This window comes from Lontra canadensis, unplaced genomic scaffold, assembly GCF_010015895.1.
Source record: "Lontra canadensis isolate GAN:19392208 unplaced genomic scaffold, GSC_riverotter_1.0 scaffold58, whole genome shotgun sequence".
NCBI classification, from domain to species: domain Eukaryota; kingdom Metazoa; phylum Chordata; class Mammalia; order Carnivora; family Mustelidae; genus Lontra; species Lontra canadensis.
In genome coordinates, this window is record NW_022631052.1 from 10,264,869 (window position 1) to 10,288,855 (window position 23,987).

At 40.6% G+C, this 23,987-nt stretch overlaps 2 protein-coding genes across 11 annotated transcripts in view; one reads left to right on the plus strand and one right to left on the minus strand.

Annotated features, from left to right (window-relative positions):
• Positions 1–20,953, minus strand: part of MPHOSPH9 (M-phase phosphoprotein 9) — a 61,938-nt gene extending 40,985 nt beyond the window's left edge. The window contains exons 1-8 of one of the 10 annotated variants that reach the window (XR_004384868.1): positions 20,756–20,951; positions 18,081–18,345; positions 14,381–14,534; positions 8,707–8,796; positions 7,977–8,497; positions 6,973–7,096; positions 4,385–4,475; positions 2,456–2,562 (exon numbers count right to left, since the gene is read on the minus strand). Coding sequence is in view for 9 of the 10 variants with exons in the window: in XM_032876422.1 (XP_032732313.1) it covers positions 2,456–2,562; positions 4,385–4,475; positions 6,973–7,096; positions 7,977–8,497; positions 8,707–8,796; positions 14,381–14,534; positions 18,081–18,187 (1,194 nt within the window). In the remaining variant the exon portion in view is untranslated. Of the gene's footprint in view, positions 1–2,455; positions 2,563–4,384; positions 4,476–6,972; positions 7,097–7,976; positions 8,498–8,706; positions 8,797–14,380; positions 14,535–18,080; positions 18,346–20,755 lie in introns of those variants that run through there. The other 9 variants (XM_032876422.1, XM_032876423.1, XM_032876430.1 and 6 more) reach the window with 9 other exon arrangements.
• A 174-nt stretch (positions 20,954–21,127) lies between these two features.
• Positions 21,128–23,987, plus strand: part of CUNH12orf65 (chromosome unknown C12orf65 homolog) — a 13,537-nt gene continuing 10,677 nt past the window's right edge. Inside the window, exon 1 of the mRNA XM_032876432.1 lies at positions 21,128–21,209. The gene's annotated coding sequence lies outside the window, so the exon portion shown is untranslated. The remainder of the gene's footprint in view (positions 21,210–23,987) is intronic.

The window sequence follows — 23,987 nt, forward strand, 5'->3', positions numbered from 1 at the left end:
AAATAAGAAGGCATGACCCTAGTTACAGCTTGAAGTCAGGGCTCTGCCACGCTGGAAATGTGGCAAAGAGGTCTAAGCTCCAAACATTAAAATCTCAGCCTTAAATTATTTCCAGGTGGGATCTATTGCAGGGCATGGCTGTGGATCATTTAACCCCGGGTCTCAAATAGAAACGATGGACTTTCTCTTAAACGAGATTACAGATTCAGCAAGAGGTACACTGAAAGCATTGAAAGAATACATTCACAAGGGGCTTCAAGTTTGTGTCCAATTTCCAGACCCTACACAGCCTGCAGAATGCCATGAATTAATTTTTTTTAAAGATTTTATTATTTATTTGACAGAGATCACAAGTAGGCAGAGAGGCAGGCAGAGAGAAAGGGGGAAGCAGGCTCCCCGCTGAGCAGAGAGGCTGACATGGGTCTTGATGCCAGGACACTGGGATCAGGACCTGAGCCAAAGGCAGAGGCTTTAACCCACTAAGCCACCCAGGCGCCCCTGAATTAATATTTTCAAAAAAGCCCTTTAACTAGCTTGTGAATAAGATGATTAAATTTTTTTGTGTGCATGGGGGCACCTGGGTGGCTCAGTCGGTAAAGCGTCTGACTTTAGCTCAGGTCATGACCTCAGGGTCCTGGGATCAAGCCCCACATGGGGGGAGGCATGGGAGGAGGTCCTCAGGGTCTCTGCTCAGCGGGGAGTCTGCTTGTCCCTCTCCCTCTGTCCCTCCCCCTGCTCATGCCTCTCTCTCTCTCTCAAATAAACAAAATCTTAAAAAACAAAACACACACATACAGACCTTTTTGAGTGTGCATTAAAGGAATTAATTTGTTGACTGTAAACTCTTAAAATTAATAATTTCCGTAATGCTATTTTGGAATTTTACTTTTTATATACCAACGACCCAAAGGCCCTTTCAAGACTCCCAGCCTGTAACAAGGAGAGTGCTCTGGTTGTGGCCTTGAGCCTGAGGAGTTCCTCCCTAGGGGTTCGGGTGAGCAGTTGCAATTCCTCTATATAGAGCTCACAGTAGAACCATTTTTCACCATTTTCCACGTCTAGGATTTCTTTCCATATTTTAACATCTCTGAAGTGAGAATGCCTCTTGTAATAAATGGCATCTTACACAGCTTCCGGTCAAGTAGCAATTACGACCTAATTGTCATTGCCTGCTCAAAAGTAAGTATCGAAGACATCAAAATTGGCCAAACAGGTGTCAGCAGCTGGAAGAAAATCCTAGAGACTACATCAGAACCCCTGAGAACCAATATTTAAGGGATGGTGAATCCTGTTTAGCAATACTCCCGCATCTGGGAGCCAAACATAGGCCAGTTCTAGATGACCACTAAAGCCAGATAAAAACAGCACCAAGGCCTTTCCTCCTTTTTTAAAGAAATGCCACATCCTCAAAGCTCTCGATGGCTCAAGGAAAACAGTATACGAGAAAACAGAAACCCACACTGAGTTGAAGAGAGTTGTGTAAGCCTCTGTAGGTGAAAAAGTTTTAACAAACTTATATTACTTATATTGTCCTTTTTATGTGTGTTTAAGATTTCTTTGATAAAAATCAATGTTTAATTAGGTCTATGAGCTCTTTCAATAAGAATAAAATACATATTCTACTATTACAGTGCTCTCTTGGTAATTTTGGGAGGGGTGAGAATATGAAACAGGAAGTCTTAAAGGCAACAGTGTCTTAGCATCACCAAAATACTGTGTCCATTTGCTGGTGGTACAGATTACGTCATGCACACGGTGACCCCTGCAATCACAAAGCCCACTGAGCCTTCCGGCCCCTCACAGTCTCATTCCTCAGCTTTTCCCATCCTTTCCTGAAGGATGGGATGCTGGATTCCGCCCCATTGTAGGACTCTGATGCCTACACATATGTTGTTCCCCCAGGGCCCCGCCGATGCCGGTCAATCATGCTTACGGCTCTCCTGGTTACTTTCAATGTAATCCCTTCTTTTCCCCAAACTACCTTCTCACCACCTGACCAAAACATGGACATACACAAGCTGGATAGTTTTATTTCATTATTCTGAAGAAAATACATTTCTCACTCAAAGAAAATTAACTACGGCAAATTAAAATACTCAAAATTATGGTACAAATGGATTAGCAGGAGGGCGTAATAGGTTGGAGAATCAAAACCAGGTGTAGAAACAGCAGAAGCAGTTTTCTGCGGACCTGCTGGATTTAGAATCGTGGGCACAAAATCATCTCATTTCATTTTACAACACAGTAACTGGACATTTCTAATTCTACTCTTAAGTAAGTTTCCTATGATCACGTAAGGCAATGAATGAGAGACCACATTTGAAAGCAGGTATAATTTACAGCCCAGGCTTTTTTTAATATATCAAATTGGAAAACACAAAATTTATAATGAAACGGCATACTTAACTATACCTGTATAATGCAAACACCCACCCACAATGTGTTTTTAAATTACCTGGCTGGGGGACATATCTGTGCAGGAGGCTGGTGCAAACGTCTTCTCTAAAGTTTCAGGCAAAGAGCGATACATGTCCTTCTCCTCCAGCTTCCAGTAAGTCAGTCCTATGGCACACAAATAAGACAACATAGAAGACTGAGGAAAGAGAATAAAAATGCTCTCTAGGAGAGCTTATTTCTACTTAAAGAAAATTACATACGGGGAGTGCCTAGTTTTAGGCTATCTGGGAAGTTGAATTTTGATGGCATAGAATCTCTTAATTGCCTTACATATAAGAGTTCTAATTTAATGATCCAAATATTTAAAACTGAAATGTACTACTACAAGGCAAAATATGGGGCTCCTGGCTGGCTCAGGTGAGAGAGCACGTGACTCTGGATCTCGGGGTGGTAAATTCAAGCCCCATGTTGGGTGCAGGGATTATTAAAAAAAAATTTTTTTTTTTTTTTTTGAAGTCAAGATAAACTAGTACAATCTAAAATGTACTTCGGGGCACCTGGGTGGCCTCTGCCTTTGGCTCAGGTCATGATCTCAGGGTCCTGGGATCGAGTCCCGCATCGGGCTCTCTGCTCAGCAGGGAGCCTGCTTCCCCCTCTCTCTCTCTGCCTGCCTCTCTGCCTACTTGTGATCTCTCTCTGTCAAATAAATAAATAAAATCTTGGGGCGCCTGGGTGGCTCAGTGGGTTAAAGCCTCTGCCTTCGGCTCAGGTCAAGATCCCAGGGTCTTGGGATCGAGCCCCACATCAGGCTGTCTGCTCAGCAGGGAGCCTGATTCCTCCTCTCTCTCTGTCTGCTTCTCTGCCCACTTGTGAACTCTGTCAAATAAATAAATAAAATCTTAAACATAAAACAAAATATACATCGTAAAAGACAATTTCTTTATGAACAGTACAGAAAATGCAATATAAAGAATTCAATGGTTCAAATACACATTGTTTACTGTGCCAGGCCGGCAAGCAGGAAATATGAGACATGAACAGTAAATAAGTCACAAGGTATACCCAGAAGGTTAGAAGGCGGTAAGCACCCTAATGGTTAAGATTTAAAAATCGGGTAAAAGGAAATATGTGTGTTATGTGTGGAGGGGTGCTCGGGGTCGGCTCATTGCAAGACAGAGTAAGCATTTTAGCCCTGAGGGAGGTCCCCTACGTAAGAGATGGGGAGAACATTTCAAATATAGAAAGCAGCAAAGCAAAACCCTAAAAGGAGACCATATCTGGCACATTTAAGCCAACAGCCTTGCTGCTGAAGCAGAGAGGAGGAGCCGCAGAAAATGAGGTCAAACAAAACAAGGCTAGACCTTGTTGCGCCTGTGGGTGCCGACGAGGACTTAGGCTGCTCTTCTGAGGGAAAGAGCACAGTGGGGTTTTGAGCAGAGAAGTCACATGATCTGACCCCTCTTTAAGAAGGACCCTACAGGCTGTTGAGCACAGATGGAAGGGTGCAAGGGTAAGGGCAGGGAGGCTGGGCAGGAAGCGGCAGAAACCCAGGTGACAGGTGATGGGAGCTCTCTGAGGGGTGGCAGCATGATGGGGGTTGAATTCTGGCAGTTTTCATCCTGCAAGGCTAATTCATCCTGACAAACCGCATGTGGGATCGTGGGGGGAAGAAAATCAGTAGGTTACATCATTGAAGCTAAAATAAGCTTACCACGGAGAGTAAGGACGGCTCACAAAGGGTTTGCATTTCTTAATTCACTCTGGAGCACCTGGAAAATGCTGAGATGCCTTCTGCAAGGGTTTAAATAACTGTAAAAGTATTTTTTTCCATCTATCCTTCTAGAATGTGTAACACAAATCAATGCAAGTAAGGAAGTCAGACTTAGAGGCACAACACAACATATAACGGATTTACAGAAACCGCTCTATTACGCCATATAGCATCATCATCCTATTAGAAGTTGTTATAAAAAAATGACTATCATACCTGTTCCTGAATCAGACATCCAAGAATTTGGACTCTCATCTGGTTTGTTGAGGTAAAAAGCATGAGGATGCTTAGCAGCAGTGAAATGAGACTACAAGGCAAGAGAGAGAACTGTGAGTTCACAGCTGAAAATCATTAGGCAGAAACTGCTGATCCAAGGAATGAAAGCCCGGTGTCAACCCCCGAGTAGAGAAAAGTCTCAGAGGGTTCACGAAGAAGGAGGAAAGCCTGGGTTTCCCCACGATGACAGGAACGTACAATGATAGGAACTAACCGTGAAGGATCTTCTTCTCCTGTGTGCTTACAAAAGTTTATTTGGGAGAACAACACCGGCAATTGGAGCTACTTAATGAACTCAGGAAGAAAATGTATTTATAATTTGCCAGTTATATCCGAAAGAAATTCAAAATGCCTGGAATTAAAGTCATGTAGGGTCAAAATTAATGCGAAAGCCCTAATAATTCATTTTTATCATTAAAAGTACAATAATTCAAACTCTGAAAACTGCATTCAGTAATCTATATGAACTTCAAGTAGTAAACTATGTCTTTGTATAGGCAACCGGTTACTAACTGCAGAAAAAGCTCGAAATGCTTGCTTATCACCGATTCTGATAAAAATACTGAGCCAACCACTCCTTGCGGTGTCTCTAGCATTGTCAAGAAATTTAACAGAAGAGCATTTTTATCAGAATTTTTCTTGTCCGCTCCACCATCATCAAACTTTTAGTTTTTGTTAAGAAGTTTTTTTTTTTAATTTTTCAGAAAGGAGCTTTTTTTTTCTTTCTTAAAGATTCCATTTATTGGGCACCTGGGTGGCTCAGTGAGTTAAAGCACCAGTCTTCAGCTCCAGTCATGATCTCAGGGCCCTAGGATCGAGCCCCATGCTGGGCTCCCTGCTCAGCGGGAAGTCCGCTTCTTCCCCTCTCCCTGGTCTCTCTCTCAAATAAATTAAATCAAGGAATAAGAAAGAAGGGAAGGAAGGAAGGAAGACATTTTCTTATTCTGCCAACGTAATTCAATAAAAAAAGCAACTTTCAGGGGCAGCTCAGTGGGTTAAGTACTCTGCCTTCGGCTCAGGTCATGATCTCAGGGTCCTGGGATCGAGCCCCGCATCGGGCTCTCTGCTCGGCAGGAAGCCTGCTTCCCTTCCTCTCTCTCTGCCTGCCTCTCTGCCTACTTGTGATCTCTGTCAAAAAAATAAAATTAAAAAAAAAAAAAAAAGCAACTTTCACCCCCATCTCCAAATACTATCATGCTCTCACACCAAACAAGGATATAGCATTGTGACGGCTGATGGCACATGGGTTCAAAAGAACAGTTCTATGAAGGCAGTACTACAGGGCACTTGCGGGTCTTGGAGGCTCGGCGGCTTCTGTAGCCTCCTGAACCCTCACTTCCCTCCTGAACACAAAGCGGAATACGTTCAAGAACAGTGATAGGAAGAAGCCTAAGTACCACTGGCTGGCAAATGAAAATTTACTGAAAGAAAAAAGAACAGTGCTTTAGGAAGGCTGAGGGATTGTCTCCCTATGACTTCTATTTATTTTTCACAGGATGATGGAAAGACCATGTTTATGATGATCAAGAAGTGGTCAATTTCTAAGGCTACCAAGTTTGCAGAGACCGGATTTTGCAATATCAATGTGTTATACTAAACAATGTTACTCTGTGATAATTTAAGCCAAAAGGGCTTCAAAGGGCTTAAAACTTGCTCATATCTGTAACTCTTCAACAAAAACAGCTGCTAGATTAGCAAAACTGCCACACAGAATTTAACCATGCAATCTCTCACAATTTGGGTTATAAATTCAGAGTTGTCTTGAAGCATTCACACATACAGTACTACTTCTTACAACTTCATAGTAATACAAATTATTTGAGGGCTTAAAAAAAAGTTAAGCGGATCACTCTCTGACCAAATGTAAACAGTCGCAGTACAAAGCGAGTCAGGACCCTTACAAAATGAGTTTCACTTTTTTTTTTTTTTCCAGATTTCTTTATTTGACAGAAAGAGAGATCACAAGTAGGCAGAGAGGCAGAAAGAGAGAGAGGGGGAAGCAGGCTCCCTGCTGGGCAGAGAGCCCAATGTGGGGCTCAATCCCAGGACTCTGGGATCATGACCTGAGCCACCCAGGCGCCCCTCACTTTTTTTTTTTTTTTTCAAGAATTTTTTTTTTTTTTTGATAGAAAGAACACAAGCGCAGAGAGAGGGGGGGAGAGAGAGAGAGAGGGAAGCAGGCTCCCCGCTGAGCAGAGAGCCCGATGCGGGGCTCGATCCCAAGACTCCGAGATCATGACCCGAGCCAAAGGCAGCGGCCCAACCCACTGAGCCACCCAGGCGCCTCCGCCCCTCACTTTTTATAGTACTTTACCCCTCATTAGTTTTGATTTCCAGACCACTAAAGAACCAGTACTTAGAGCAAATTATTGTTTCCAATCCTTTGAGACACCCGAAGGCAGATAGGTCAATGGAAAAATTAATACCACAAAAGAAAGGGCCAAAAACTTATGCTGATGAGTGTGTAGTAAACTCCACGTAATTATCAGTGGCTGAAACATGGCAGAGTAAAGGGACTTATCACCCACCTTCTCCACTGGTGATTTCTTGGCCAGCTCATTTCCTTGCATAGGTTTTGAACACCCCTCTTCTGTAAGTGCTCTCTTTGGTTGGTTCTGCTTCAGCTTTTGTGCCCATGATGTTATCGATTTACTATTCAAAAAAAGAAAACCAAAGTTATTCTCTTTAGAAGCTGTCCTTCACACATAAAACTAAACACTAGTTGAGAGTGGAAAATGTTTTGAGTTGTTTTTCTAATAGCAGGGAACAGATGGATTTTTATTGATTCACCTAAATTTCTTCTTACAATTTTCTATTACCAAAGGCAAAGTGAACAAAAAAAAACCTAACAGTGATTAATAATACACATAGCTGTAGCCATAGAACAAAACCAATCACAGTGGCCCACTCAAGTGCTCAACATCTCTCTCGAGCAAAATCTTTATTTACGAGGACTAGTAATGATTACTAATAGGTACACAAGATCTGTGTTGTTATAGGTGAACACTTATCTTAGAGGACACACTTTAGAGCTATAAAACTGAACATTTAGGGTAAATGACATAATTTTAAATGATTATTTGCTTTACAAACATCCAGCCACAGTTGTCATTAAACTTACAAAAGTTCCTCTTATATATAAAAAGCATTAAATATACTTGTGTATGATGTTTGGTTTCAAATTATACGCACATCTGTGACAATACTCCACTGTTGATACAATCCCATACTCTAATTTTCAGTAAGTTTATAGTGACCAGAAAATATAAAAAGGTATTTTTCTGGCAAGGCCTCCCACCTTAGGAGGTCAGTAGTCTCACAACGTTGCAAATGGGAAGAAAGTCAGACATTGGTAATATATCGTATGCTTTATTTCCATTTGCCACAGGCAATAAATACAAGACTTTAGTAAAGCTCCTAAGTGTTCAAAGACATCTCATTTCATTATACTCAAAAAGGAGCTTGCTTTACTAGATTCTAAATGTAATAAACAAGCAAACCTCCCTTCAAAGGATGGAGAAATTCTACTCACCTATTTGTTTTCCCACTGTATACTTCTGAAATCTTATTTTCGCCAAGAAAGTGGTGTTCAAACTCACCAGGAAAAATAGAAATATCTTCCTTTAAAGATGCACCCAACACTTCAGTGGTGTGTATATGAAAACTCTTGTTTTTTACACCATCTACAGGTGACTCCGTCTGCCCCAAAGGCACTCCAAACTGTCCTTCAGAAACCTCTGCGTGCTCCATGATCTCGGGCGGGTCCTTAGATTTGTAGGCATTTAATTCGGAGACACAAAAGGTGCCATACCCACTGCTCACTGAGCTACTGTCCATGCTGCCCTCTGGTTGGGACGTGGCTGTTCCTTGCTGCATTTCGGGTTCTGTAGACTTAGGATAACTGATAATAGGTTCATTTCTCTCACTGTTTTCAGAATAAAAACCCATTTGACTTTCTGAAGATAACTGTTTGCTTAAAGAACTATCGGAGGAAGCCCAGGAAGAATTACTGGTCTGTAACTTGACTAAGTTTTTTATCTCTTCCTGTATTCGCTGCAAATAAAGTTATAGATCTGGGTGAGAAAGTATATTAAACATTACCTTTGTGTAAATACTCTGAAAATATTGCTTAAAAATAAGAGATATTAAAGACAGTCTGGTTTAGTTCAAAAACAAAACCGGTAAGAAGTATTAACTGCTTCCTCTTCCAAATCTGACAATTAAAAAAAAAAAAAAAAGAATCAATATAAGTAACAACTTACTTGAATTTGGTTGTGGAACTGCTCCTGCTGGGCGACTATCTGTTGTTGGCATTGTTTTTCCACCAGACTGAATAGCTGTAACCACCTGGTCTATTAAATTATAAAATATTTTAGTTAAAAATAATTGTTCATGTAATAGTCACAGAAAAATTCTTCCAGTGGGAAAAGGCCTTTTGAAAATATATTTTTAATGTAAAATGGATAAGCTCGATTAAATAGCTATAAAGCTAGATTTAATGCAAAAATAGAAAGGCACAGGCATGGTCACCCCTCTCTTATGTAACCTACAGTCTGGGTAAATCTTGTTTTTCACATGGCATCTTAATTTGATGTCACCAGCTCTCATTTCTGATTCAACAAGAATTGGCAGTTGTACTTTATATTTGTCTTGAATTTTTCTTCCTCCTAACGGCTAATGATTTTCTTAAACAATTCTTAGAAAAAAGAACCCCACGCCTTAAGACAAGAAATAATGTGGTATTGGGGCGCCTGGGTAGCTCAGTGGGTTAAAGCCTCTGCCTTCGGCTCAGGTCATGATCCCAGGGTCCTGGGATCGAGCCCCACATCGGGCTTTCTGCTCAGCAGGGAGTCTGCTTCCCTCTCTCTGCCTGCCTCTCTGCATACTTGTGATCTCTCTCTCTCTCTGTCAAATAAAAAAATAAAATCTTAAAAAAATAAAAAATAATAAAAAATAAAAAAATAAAATTTAAAAAAAAAAGAAATAAATAATTTGGCATTGTGGGATTTAAACCCCTAATTTACTTGTTATTTAAGTGTAAAACAAAAACAAAAGAACCTTTTTCAAGTCAGATACTGAAGTGTCAGCACTACAGCTGAGAGAGGAATGAGAAACTCCCTCTGAAAACCCATGGAACTGGACTAGCCCTCCTTTCTGTCACTGCCAGGTCCTGACCCATCGGACTCTCAAGCGAAGTCAGTGCTCTTACAACCAGACTGCAAAAGCAGGAAAGGGGGCAAGGAGACGTCCAGAGGCTAAATTCAGTGTCAAGGCTGGCGTTCTTTCAGTAACAGACTCTTGGCAATAATACACAATAGGTAGCTACCGTGAAAAAGAGCTTCCCTTACAAATCATTTCATTCTCTTTCCATTCCCATATTCCTTACAGGGCCGAGAGATCCAGGCCACGCACACCTCCCAACTTCATCCCATCCCTCTCACTCAGTACCTACCAGCCTCACTGGCCTCTCTCTACCTTTTTCCTGAACCTGCCAAAACTGTCTTCCACCTCAAAAGCTTTGTCCTCACTGTACCCTCTACCTAGAAAGCTCTCTCCAGGTCTTATCACGGCTTCTGCCCCTTCTTGCAATTACAGCTTAACTTCTCGAAGACAGTTGCCCAAACCATCCCATAGTTGATCTCTACATGTCATCCTGTGCATTGCCTTCATAGCCTTTAGCACAGAGAGCATCCCGTTTGTTCACTCTGTTAACTCATCATTAAGCACGTAGGATGCAGTGCCAAGAAAAGAATGGGGACTCGGATATACAATCTGAGTGAGTGTATGAAAATGGGAACTTCGGGGCCGCCTGGCTGGCTCAGTCAGTGGAACACGCAACTCTTGATCTCAGGGTCATGAGCTTGAGCCCCATGTTGGGGTAGAGTTTACTTTAAAAAAAATGTATATGTGAATTTCAAGCTCATTTTTCCTTGGTATTACAGACTACACATTCCAGAGGCCCTTCAGATTAAAGTAACCACAACAGAGCAGAATTAAAATAAAAGATACAGAACAGTATTAACGTAAAGGAAATAAAAACTCTCAGGATTGGAAAAGGAAATTTTCGAACAGAAACAGAACGGTACTGATAGGAAGTATTAATTCTAAATCAACTAACTTCAGGATAAGGTAGGTTACACCAAATTCAGTTCCTTATCTTCTCTACTTATCTACAACACGAAGTATCTTAGTCAAAACAAAAATCAGGCAATAGTTTTTTTTATTAAGTTATACTAACTTAAATACTTTAGGAGTTATTTTAACCTGATAAAGTTATTAGTCACACAGAACTAAATTACAACAATGATAGAATAACATACATAACAACGATAACCAAAAAAACCCCAAAAAATGGCTTCATATTATGTGACACACTTAATGCTAATCACAACCTAATTATTATTTTCTTATTTAAGATATGAATGAATGGAGCTTACTAAGGATATAAATTGGTGGAGATTTTGTTCTTCCTAGTCAGATTTTATATTTTAATTTTCAATAAACATATTTAAGAACATTATCAATGCAGCAAATAATATTATTCACGTAATTATTAGGACTATGATTCATTTCTAACTAAAATTATTTATGTGACCTGCATTTTACACACGTTGGAGGACTTGGGCGTCTAATTAAAGCTATCCCTTGCATACAGCTTTTGATGCTATTAGCCTAAAAGGGGTTTTTATAATCTCGCCTTGCAAATATCCCAATGACTTTGACATCCTAGGCCTGATTCCCAGCTCTCCACTAACAACCTGAGTGGTCCTCAATAAGTAAATTTCATTTGTGCTTCTTATGAATTTCTAAAATGGGAAGAGTAACACTGCATAGGTAGCTGGGAGGATTAAATTTTAAATTCAAATATGATGCATGTGAAGCGGTGATCTCAATGGAGGAACTGTATTTTGAAAAACTGTGAGGCCATGGCTGTCACAAAGATAGCGAGGGCGCTACCAGCACTCGGTGGGTCCAGGGACACACATCACAGGATGGTCCCCAACAAGGAAAAACTGTCCTGGGTCTATTTTATATTATAAAAATACCAAATATTTTGCTTAGCTCTCAAATCACCAAATCGTCCAGGAATCCCACTACGAAGATGTTAAGTTCGTTTCAGAACTTGATCAGAAGTTGGTCACTGTTTCAGAAAATCATGTCACCAAATGCAGTGCTGGGTCATCAGTACAACACAGCTGGATCAGTCTGTGTCTATCACTGCTGCTTCACAGTGAGTCTACGTGTCAACCCCAGATTGTGCTCCATTACGCCTTCTGATGGGGGTGTGCTGGGCACTTACATGCTGAAACACCTGTTTTCGGATTATAAGTAACTTTGATTCCTCCTCTTTATCACGATTAAGAGGATGACTGTTTTTATGGTAGGTACAGGCAGATGTATCTGTGAACTGCATTTCAGGATAATATAAGTTGATGTCACTTTAAAAATTGTCAAGTGTGAACTGTCAAATGTAAAATGTAAACTAGTAAATTAATGGTAAAATTATAAAATAAGGGCTTTGGGTCTAATAAGATTGAGTGCCATTGACAAAAGGTACCTAGTATACTGCTTGGCAAATAGACACTCAATAAATGGTACTTAAAATAACTATTATTATATAACCATTACCCTTACATATATAATCAGTAGCACTAAATAGTGAAAATGCAAAAATAATGACTTAAGACAAATTAGCTAATAATGTGCTTTTAAAAATTTACCATCAGAGAAATATTAGCAACAGTAAGCATTTAAGAATATATTAAAGTAGGGGCTCCTGGGTGGCTCAGTGGGTTAAAGTCTCTGCCTTCTGCTCAGGTCCTAATCCCAGGGTCCTGGGATCAAGCCCCACATCGGGCTCTCTGCTCAGCAAGGAGCCTGCTTCCTCCTCTCTCTGCCTGCCTCTCTGCCTACTTGTAATCTCTGTCTGTCAAATAAATAAATAAAATCTTTAAAAAAATATTAAAGTAATTCTACATAATTGTGTTAAACATTATTTTCCATTAATCAAAATACATAACCTTCTCAAGTTTAAGGAATGATAAACCTCAGAATTCCAGAAAAGAGGTTTTAGAAAGAAATTCTGAAGAAATTAGATCTCCAGAGCTCTGAGCTCCATGGAAGGTTTTAAGTTTTGCTTTAATAACATAGATTAATCCCTTACAAATGGCAGAAATCAGACAAATGTTACTACTCCAAAAAAAAGATGAAAATATGAAATTCAGGGAAAGAGTCAGGAATAAGACTTGAACAATCCTTACCCCTCCCATTCTTCCTAAAATGCTACACACTAAAATCTCAGAGGATTGTGTTTTTGTATGCTACAAAACACACTAATAAATTGGAGAGATTTTACTGAAATGACCAGAAGAATACTTCATATCCTGCCAAAGTAAGAAATATCTTAAGAAATGATTCACTAAACAATTACATGTCTACATTATAAAAATTAAGTAGCCAATTAATATTAAATATAAAATAATAATGTTATATCAGAGATGAAGGGGAAAGGAAAAGAAACTGGCTCAAATGCCAAGGTGTCAAGTAGCACGTTGGTATGTTGCCTTATAAAAATCTGTATCTTAAATTCACAAATACATTCTGATTCTAGGATGCTGATTTCAAAGTATTAAAAAGTAACAATTTCTGGGGCGCCTGGGTGGCTCAGTGGGTTAAGCCGCTGCCTTCGGCTCAGGTCATGGTCTCAGGGTCCTGGGATCGAGTCCCGCATCGGGCTCTCTGCTCAGCGGGGAGCCTGCTTCCCTCTCTCTCTCTCTGCCTGCCTCTCTGTCTACTTGTGATCTCTCTCTGTCAAATCAATAAATAAAATCTTAAAAAAAAAAAAAGTAACAATTTCTAGTTAAACATGAATTTGCCAGAAGAGCAATGCCTTATTTTTTTTAAAAACATATTAATTCAGGTTCATAAGCTAATGAATAAGTATATTAAAGTAAATATTTCAAAAAATATTCCATTTTTAATTGTATCATTTTACAGGTCTCTTGCATTAGCATATACTGATTATTATATGGAAAAAACAAAAATTGCAAATACTTAAAATTCAATTTTTCCTAAAGTTTGCAATAATAGTCATTTTTATAATATGGATAATGAATACAAATAATTACTTAAGGGTGGCTGCTTCTGAATCCTTAAACCAGGTATTTTTTCATTCCACTTATTATACATTTTGAAAATAACACAAGTAATAGTTTGTATGATAAACATTTTTTAAAATTAAATAAAAATAAATTTAATAAAAAATACATTTAATAAAATCTACTGTTCCCTAAATAAAGAATTTAATAAAAATGTTTTATACATTTCTATAAAGCATTACAAAATCCAGCCTGTGAAAAATCTAACCTGGGCATAATTCTGTGAAACAAAATTTATAGATATGTATTCTTTTAACTGCTAAATTTTTATATCACAATTTAACCTGTGGGCCAAAGAAAGAAACAATTCTGAAAAATCAATATAATTCAACATATCACAACTAAATGTGATAAGGCATAACTAAAAAGAAGTCTTAATTTATTAGTGGAGCATTCAAAATATTTCAAAGAGCATTTAGGCTTTTTTTTTTTTTTTTTTTCAAAATGGTAACAATTTTGTATGACTTACTTAAAACATTAGAATTAGTAACAATAGTAATAATTTTGGAATTCTCACTTCTCTGAACAAAGCTAATATTTTAGTTGACATTTAAAATATAAATTAGTGTGGCTCATCACTAATCTTTGTTCAAACATATTCTTGATCATCTTTTCCATATTGTTTGATATTGTTCCCCAATTACTATATTTGACCATTTCACTCTAGCAATAAGAATCACTCTCTTTAGGATACAAATTTCTAATAATGTAGAATTCAGTAGAGGCACATTTACAAATATATTTTTTAAAATTCCACAAATAAAACAAAACTAGATACCTCACAGTTTTTCCAAAGTTCCGAATCAGTCCTTCCACTGTTTTGTAGCTCTTGCATTAAAGAGGTTAGGACTTCAACTGTACCTTGAATTACGGATGGTCTGGTCTTCCCTGAGAAAGAGGATACCCCATTTGTACTAAGGTGGGGACTACTTCTGTTGAAACATAAATAATTCAAATGGTTTTCTTCATTCTACCAAAGTGTTGAATAATTCAGCAGTTCAAGGTTAGCAGAGCAGTACAAAACCACTGACATTTAATCCTTCTTAATGGCACCTCGTTTGTTGAAAATCTGATCACATTTGTCCACAAAAGGAAAATAGCAGTAAAGAGACAGCACTTTTTTTTTTTTTTTTTTTTTTTTTTTAAAGAACCCAACAGAAAGACCATCTCCAGAAGTGGGAGAACACTCCAAAGCACCAGCAGAAAATAAAAGTTTCTGCTGTACGATAAGAAAAAGGTCCAGCTTTCTCCAATCTAAATCATTCCGGAGGATTATTTTCCTCTACTGTAAGAACAGCCCTTTTTCTGTAGTGCAGTTTCTTTCTCCACTGCCCAGAATTGCAGTCAAGTCTTGTTAATTGGATCCCCCTAATTTGGTGTGATAAGCTGATGCTTATCTTTGCACCATCTCTGAATAAAAGTTGTGCCAAGCAAATTAGCAGCAAATATTCAGCATTCATTTAGCCCTATTCACTGTGTAAAATACCACTGATTCTTTTCAGGACTGCTTTCCCAAACTTGAGAGGAAGTTATTTCAGATTTGCTTTATAAAAACACAAAGCATAATTAAGGACAATAAACTATGTTTAAATTCCAGTCTAAGAGGTCATTTTCATTTATTTATTGATACCCTATACTGTTTCACAAAGAGTTCATTAAAACACACACACACACACACACACACACACAACACATACACACAACACAACACTGACGAAAATAACAGAAAAACAGTAACGAGGAGAATCAAAGAGTAATAAAAACTCTGGGGAAAGAACAACATACATGCTGTCCATAAGGGGTTACACGGTTGTGTAATCAAGTCTAAATTTGACTGATTTAACTGCCAGTCATAATGAAAAGGGAGACAAGGTCAGTTACATAATCTTCATTAGAAGTGCACATTTAGGGGGTCCCGGGCTGGCTCAGTGGAGCACGTGACTCTTGATCTTGGAGTGGTGAGTTCGAGCCCCATGTTGGGGGTAGGGATTATATATATTTTTTAATTTTACTTTTTTTTAATTTTTATTTTTATTTTTTTTTAAGATTTTATTTATTTATTTGACAGAGATCACAAGTAGGCAGAGGCAGGCAGAGAGAGAGATGGAGGAAGCAGGCTCCCTGCTGAGCAGAGAGCCCGATGCGGGGCTCGATTCCAGGACCCTGGGATCATGACTTGAGCAGAAAGCAGAGGCTTTAACCCACTGAGCCACCCAGGCGCCCCACATTTTTTATTTTAAATAAAATTTTAAAAAACGAAAGGGGAAGGCACATGTAGGTTTCCCCAGGCAAATTATGTTCTAAAACGGATTTCTTCCTAGGGGTCACCAAGTGCTGCAGGAAACGAACTTTCAGTGCGTGGGTACAAATTGTGAAGGCAGCCATCTCTCCCAGACCATTTCCCACACACATTCCCCGCCTTTCACCTTGCTTTTTCATCTTCTATGTTCTTACAAGCTGCCTTAAATTCCTCCCGAGAAAAGCAGAGAATGAACAAACTTTTTAAAGAATTAGTGTATTTATTATATAGTCTCTTCAAGATCTGTTGTGTTAAAAAACCTTTGACCCTTTACCAATAGGCCCCAGACTGCCGTGTTTTTGCTTCATTGTACCTGCTTGTTATAGCTGGTCTCCTCTCTAGTGGGCTTTGCCTCTTGGCTGTTTTTAGGCTATTAGATATTTAGAAATCAAATAATCACGTTTGTCAGATTATGTACAAAATGAGAGCAAGCTGGCTCTGATTAAAAACAAACCAAACACTGGAGAGTTTAAAAAGAAAATGCATAAAATGCATTGTCGGAGAGTATCTATTTTTGTCCACTCACTCAGGGTCTGTTTTTTTCGCTTACTTCCTGGTATTCAACTTTAATTCCTACTTCCCAGATTGGTAAGGTAGTTCTGAAATATTAAACATTATTTGTACTGTTATTTTAAAAATGCAGAAAAACAATATTTAGGCAACTAAAATTTAAAGACATGCTTGTAATCTACCAGAAATTTTAAAACAGTGTAAAGAGGGATGCCTGGGTGGCTCAGTCATTAAGTGTCTACCTTCAGCTCAGGTCATGATCCCAGGGTCCTGGGATTGAGTACAGCATAGGGTTCCCTGCTCAGTGGGAAGCCTGCTTCCCCCTCTCCTTTTGCCCCTCCCCCTGCTCATACTCTGTCAAATAAATAAATAAAATATTTTTTAAAAAATGATGCTTTGGGGCGCCTGGGTGGCTCAGTGGCTAGGCCTCTGCCTTCGGCTCAAGTCATGATCTCGGGGTCCTGGGATCGAGCCCCATATCAGGCTCTCTGCTAGGCGGGGAGCCTGCTTCCCCCTCTTTCTCTGCCTGCTGCTCTGCCTACTTGTCATATCTCTCTCTCTGTGTCAAATAAATAAATAAATAAATAAATAAAAATAAATAAAAATAAAAAATTATGCTTTGGGGTACCTGGGTGGCTCAGTCATTAAGTGTGTCTGCCTTCAGCTCAGGTCATGATCCCAGGTACCTGGTATAGAGCCCTACATCGGGCACCCTGCTTGGCAGAGAGCCCACTTCTCCCTCTCCCCCTGCTTGCACCCCTCTCTCTCGCTAATTAATAAATAAAATCTTACCCAAAAAAAAGGAAAACAAGTATTTTTTCACAATGATCCCCATGCAAAAGTACATTATCTGTGGGAGATATAAAAGGGAAGGGCTGAAACTATTTTTTTTTTTCCGAAGATTTATTTATTTGACACAGACAGCAGGAGAGGGAACACAAGCAGAGGGAGTGGGAGAAGGAGAAGCAGGCCCCCAGCTGAGCAGGGAACCCAAGGCAGGGCTCCATCCCGACCTGAGCTGAAGGCAGACACTTAACAACTAAACTACCCAGATGCCCCTGAAACTATTCTTTTTTTTTTTTTTTTCCCCTCTCAAAGATTTTATTTATTGGGGTGCCTGGGTGGCTCAGTGGGTTAAAGCCTCTGCCTTCGGCTCAGGTCATGATCCCAGGGTCCTGGGATCGAGCCTCCATAGGGCTCTCTGCTCAGCAGGGAGCCTGCTTCCCCCTCTCTCTCTGCTTGCCTCTCTGCCTACTTGTGATCTCTGCCTCTGTCAAATAAATGAATAAAATCTTTTTTTTTAATTTTTTTAAAAATAAAAAAAATTTTTTAAGTATTTACTTATTTATTTATTTGACAGAGAGAGAATGAGAGAGAGTTGAGCATAAAAGGGGGAAGCTCAGAGGGAGAAGCAGACTCCCCGCTGAGCTCAGTGCCAGATGCCTCTCCAGGATCGTGACCCAGGAAGACAACTAATCAAGAAACTGAGCCACCCAGGCGCTCTCCTCAAACTATTCTTAACTAATCCCTGAACAGCTCCTGACAGAGGGCTGTCATTGTTTTTTAAATGTGAACAAATAAGTATGATACTACTTGGATAAACTATGCAAATAAACTTATTTTGATTTGTTGTTACATTTAAAAAAAAATCTATCTATCCCATTCTTACCTATTAGTATTTAAGTTCAGTCCAAAAGACTGGGGAGAACTTTTTATATCAGATTCTAGAGAAGATGAAGGTTTTCGTAAGGGTTTCACCAAATCAAAATCTTCCATATTGTACAGAAATCGTTATACTCTCTTATTTGAAAATGTAGGTTCTTTCAGTGTTTGAAGAAACTGAATCCGAGTCATCTTCAGATGCTTCATCGTCTACAGGCATTTTCAGTTGCTAACATTCAGAATTGTGAAATATCCTAAGCTCCCAAGAGAGTCTGAAAATGAATGGAGGAAAAAATACTATAAAAAGCCACTAAACCTAGCAACTGTCTTTTCACTACTTTGGAAACCCTGATCCTTTTATATAAGTCTACATTAAGAACAGCAACAATATTTATAATAATCAAAATGCAGAAACAACCAATGTGTCCAACAACTGATGAATAAACAAATGTTTTATATATATATATGTATATATATATATTTATATATATAATGGAGTCTTTCTCAGCCATAAAAAGATATAAAATACTGATACATACTATAATGTGAATAAACACTGAACTATTAGATTCAAGTAAAAGAAGCTCAGTAAAAGATCACCTAGTGTGTGATTCCATTTATGTGAAAAATCTAGAAGAGCAAATCTCTTGAGACAGAAAGTAGATTTATGGTTGCCAGAAGGTAGGGGAAGGAGACAATGGCAGTGACCAAAAATGGGTATGGAGTGTCTTTTGGGGATGATGAAAAGTTCCAGAATTACATAGTTGTACAACCTATCTGTAAATATACAAAAAACCTGTGACTTGTACACTTTAAAAGGATGTATTTTATGTTATGTGAATTATCGCTCAAAAAAAAGGGTGATTTGGCAAAAGTTGCATTCTTCTTTTGCAGGTAGTATTTCAGAATTTTGTGTGTTTAATAAGATTCTAAACACAATTCTACTATGTAACAATTGAACACTTACATGCTTTGTTCATTTGTTTAATAAGTTCTACTAAAGGATCCATACTTGTTAATTTATACTTCGAACAGATAAACTGGAACTACTTAGTATTTAATTTGGTATTAAACACAGCCAATCCAACTGTTGTTTCTCCACTGGCTAGAATGTAGGAGTGGAAGAAATGCACTTTACACTACCACAGCCTTTACTACTCTATGCATTTATTACTTGTTTAAAAACAAACTATTTGCCAGGTCAACTAAAAATAACAGCTTAAGTGATGCAGGTTAGCCAATGCTGGGTGTACAGAGACAAATTAGCTATAACAAATCAAACACCACGCTTCCTTCTTAGGGAATTCATGTTCTTGTGTGTGGTGTTTGTTTTTTGGGTTTAAGTGAAGGAGCAAGAGAAGAATAAAACTTTTTTTTAAATTTATGCTGTTTACAAGACAGAAATCTTAGGGAATGCAAAGGGAGGAAAATTATCTACCATTCTGATTCCACTATGTTCCCACTTCGTAGGCCTCGTTTATAAAGCAGAACCCGAAAAAACAGCAGCTCTTAAAGGAACCATTTCCACCGGGAGAAAGGTTTTGTGAAAGCCAAGGGTAACGGGACTACCTCAATGGATTTCTCCCCAGGGGCTCAGCCCATCGCCAACCACAAATGGGGTATTGAAAAAGACGGGGGCTGCACCTTCCACCCGGCAACGAAAATAGCTGGATTCAAATCACCTGCTCTTCTACCGGGAAAATATAAGCTCCCCAGGGATAGGGATCTGCAACCCCATCCAGTATCTCCGCCAGCCCAGGTAATCCCGGATGCAGAAGATGCAGATGAAAAACCACTTGGGATGCAAAGATGCTTCTCCGGGGGTGGGGGGTGGGGGCGTGAGGGGAGGGAATGAAGGAAGGCGGGGAGAAACCCCCGACCTAAATGCAAAATTAAAACACACACACACACACACACACACACACACATACACATAAAACAAAACTCGAAGGACAATGGATATAAGCACAGAGCCATGTAACGAAATGTTTGCCGGTAACGAAATGTTACGCTCTTGGTCCCCAAGACCCACAGTAAAAAAGAAAGAGGGGAAGGGGAAAAAAAAAAGACTAGCTCAGTGGCTGCTGATACTATAAAAGTTAACCCGGCGCTGGGCTTTGCCGGGAGCCTGAGCCGGTAAGGAAGAGAGGATTCCCGAGGTTTTGTGGCCAGACCCCGACCACCTCGCCCTGCAGTCAGCCCTCAACTGCTGATGGTGGCTCTCGGGTCAAAGTGGGACGGGGAGGGAGAACCACCGAATGCAGCCGCCGCAACTGGAGGCAGCAAAAGGCGGAAAGAAAACCCTCCACTCCAGCAACTACCATCGCGATTCCCAAAGCACACCAAAGAAGATATGGAAGATCTCCAAAAAAAAAAAAAAAAAAAAAAAGAGAGAGAGAGAATTAGAAGGAAAATCCCACAAGCCCCCCGCCCCTGGGGAAGAAGCGCTCTGCGATTGGGCCGCGCGGGTGTCACTCAAGGGCACTGAGTCTAGAAAAGGCACACGGCCGCGAGCGAAGCCCCCATACACCGGAGGGATGCGGCGGGGGTTGCGTCGTCTGGTCGTCGCCCTCCCCCGCCCTAAATCCACCACTACACCGGGGTTCTGTTAAGGCCGTGTCTTTCAGGACTCGTACCCATACCCCCGCGGCGACGGCTCCCCGCAGGCGGGCGACCGCTTACCTGGCCCCTGCTCCCACAGCCGATGTCAGGGTCGGGCGAGCGGCCTCTCGCGACCGTTAAACTCGAGGGAGCGTGCGCGCGCCCGGCACCTTGCTCGCGATTGGCTGTTTGTAGGGGGGCGGAGACGGCCGTAACCGACGCACGCCTCGGTCGCCCCTTTCCTTCCCGCCCCTCGCGCCAAAGAGGGAGGTCAGACGCCTGGGAACTGGAAGGGGGCGGGGCTTCTGTCAAGTCCTCTGGTCTGATTGGTTCTCTCGGAACCTACAGATGCCACGCGAAAAGAAGCCTCCGCTTACCGCATGCGCAGTTGGTAAGAATGAGGCTGGGGCAAGTGAGGGAAGCTGCGGTGAGAGTACTGCGCGTGCGCAGACCCAAGAGTGCGCCTGCGATCCACCTTCTACAGTGGTTCGGTTACTCTAGAACGCTGCGGGTGGGAGGCCAATCCTGAAGCCAGGTAAGCGTCCGTGGAGAAGCCGGTCGCCCCTGCGGTTGCCCACGGATGTCAAGGGCTATGGAGAGAGGACTGGGAGCTGGGACTCCTGACTTTCCCAGCTTGCGACCCTAAGCCGTGCAGCCAATAGACCTGATGGCTCGCTGGCGGTGGGGTGCAGCAGGCCGAGACACCGAGCTAAGTTTTCTCTGCACCTGGTTTACCCTAGGCTGCTGGGGGTCGGCCCTGGGGTTCTTCAAGGACTGGGATGGAGCGGGGGGGCGGGGGTGGAGCACAGCCCAGCGGCATGGAGAAAACAGATGCCCTGAGGCCCAAGAAGAAATGGACGATCTTCATTTACTTTGTTCCGCAGAGCTTTATGGAGCTCTCAGCACGCAGCGGGTGGTTTTAGGCCGGCACGTGGTAGGCGTCTGCACTGCTCTTGCCGGGCCTTTGGAAGGACGGCAGAGAATCCGTATCCCTCCCTGTGAGCCTCAGGCCATCTCATTCTGTTGGTTCGCTGACATTCTTAAGACTAGTTGACCTTTTTTTTTTTTCTTTTTTTTAAGATTTATTTCTTTGAGAGAGTGAGAAAGAGGATGGGAGGGAGGGACAGAGGGAGAAGCAGACTCCCCGCTGGGCAGACACATTCCCCGCCCCACCCCGCTATGCGGGGCTCGATCCCGGGACTCTGGGATCATGACCTGAGCGCAAGGCGGTCAGACCCTTAACCCACTGAGCCACCCAGGCACCCCAAGACTAGTTGACCTTTAAAGCCAACTCTTAGATTGCCCTCCAGGGGTCCTGGGCTCAAAGTAAAGGAATTTCACTGGACCTGTCATGTGGACGGTTCCACATTGGCAAGGAATGACAGATCTGCGAAGAGTTCCATCTCCTCTGAGCCTCCTAACAACCACGTCTCAAACAGTATAAATTCAGTTCATATCCAAACCCCCATCTGTGTATGGAAGATTTCAAGCTTAAATTTAATCCACACCCCGCCCCATTGTGTGAGTCCCATCAGTCAGTAGTATGCTCATACCTAACCAATAGCAAACAAATTTTAAGTACATGGTTCTGATTTCACTGACCATGTTTCAAGCCCACCAAAAAAAAAAAAAAAAAAAAAAGTTATTACTAATTTCAATTGGTCACAAAATTGTTATTTGAGACATCATAGATCTTTTACACTTGGAAGAACTGAGAAGTGTGAATTACTGAGACATCTTCAAGCAGACAGAGTTGTGTTTCCTTACAAGAAGAATATTAACCCCTACATTGAGTACTAGCAATTATTTCCTAACCACGGAAGAGGCAGGAGATGTTCACTTTTGTGTACAAAATCAGATGGGTTCTGTTAGGTTTGAGCATGTAGGTTTCTGGGTTTTTGTTCTTAGTTGTGTGGTTTTAGGTAACTTTTTAATCTATTAATGTCTTAATAAGCCAATGTATTCAGTAGTGGTATTCTGGCTAACCAAGTTACCTTGTTAATGAACTGATGTGGTGAAGTATTTTGGTAAGGTTGCTCACACCATATTTCTTAGGTTAAGCTCTTTGGAAGGGTCATAATTTAAAAAAAAAAATCAGTGGAAATTGCCTTTGCCTCATTGGACTAAAGAGAAAAAGTTTATAAACAGCTAAAAGGGTAGTTTTTAAAGTCCATAGACATTATTTCTGAATATAGAAAACAGAAGTAGGAGGCTTCAGAAATTCCAGTAAATGTATTAAGTACAAAAGCTGTTCATCTAATCTAAAACTACCTTCCATCCTGGGGATTTTGCACTACTTGTATGCGAACTGACACCCCTATTTTATGGTCTTTATGATGGTATGGTTACTATGATTTTATTATAAATTAAATTGCTCACGGATCTCTTTCACCTTGAAGGCTTCAAACTGACTTTTGAGTGGAGATCGTTCACACTGATGGGGATAAGACCACACGGGGCAGTGATAATGACTGATAATGACTTGCCACATTTGGTGAACTGTTTTTCATTTGGGGGACAAGTTCTCCACAGCAGGGAGGGAAAAAAAAGAGGAACTCTAAAACTTTAAATATATGGCTTAATCATTAAACATGAAATCATCAGATGTATATTACAATATAAATTTTGTCATCTTTCTTGTCCTTCATGATTTTTCTTACTCTAAAGATCTTTAAAGATTCTTTACCCTAAAGATCTCCATGTTTAAACAGGACTTGTGTGGATGAAGGACATGAGTGAGGACTCATGATGAGGACAATGTGAGCCTGTTGGGAGAGTCAAACTGTATTCTTGGCATCATAATTATCTCCTTGGGACCTGATTTCATAGACCACAATTATGACTTCACCAAATAGCACATCTTTGATAATTTCATGGTTTTCAAGTACTTCTTAAAGTGGACCCTACCTGGGGCGCCTGGGTGGCTCAGTGGGTTAAGCCTGCGCTTTTGGCTCAGTTCGTGGTCCCAGGATCCTGGGATCCAGCCCTGCATTGGGCTCTCTGCTCAGCAGGGAGCCTGCTTCCCCCTCTCTCTCTGCCTGCCTCTCTGCCTACTTGCGATCTCTGTCAAATTAAAAAAAAAAAAAAAAAAAAAGTTGGACCCTACCAAATGAAATAATTTGCAGGTCTCACTGTTCTAGATGCCTTTTCACTCTGAGCTCTAAAACAAGTCTACCAAGGGTCACCTGGCAGGCTCAGTTGGAAGAACATGTGACTCTTTAATCTCCATGTCATGGGTGTGAGCCCCACATTGTATAGAAATTACTTTAAAAAAAAAAAATATATATATATATATATATATATTTTTTTTTTT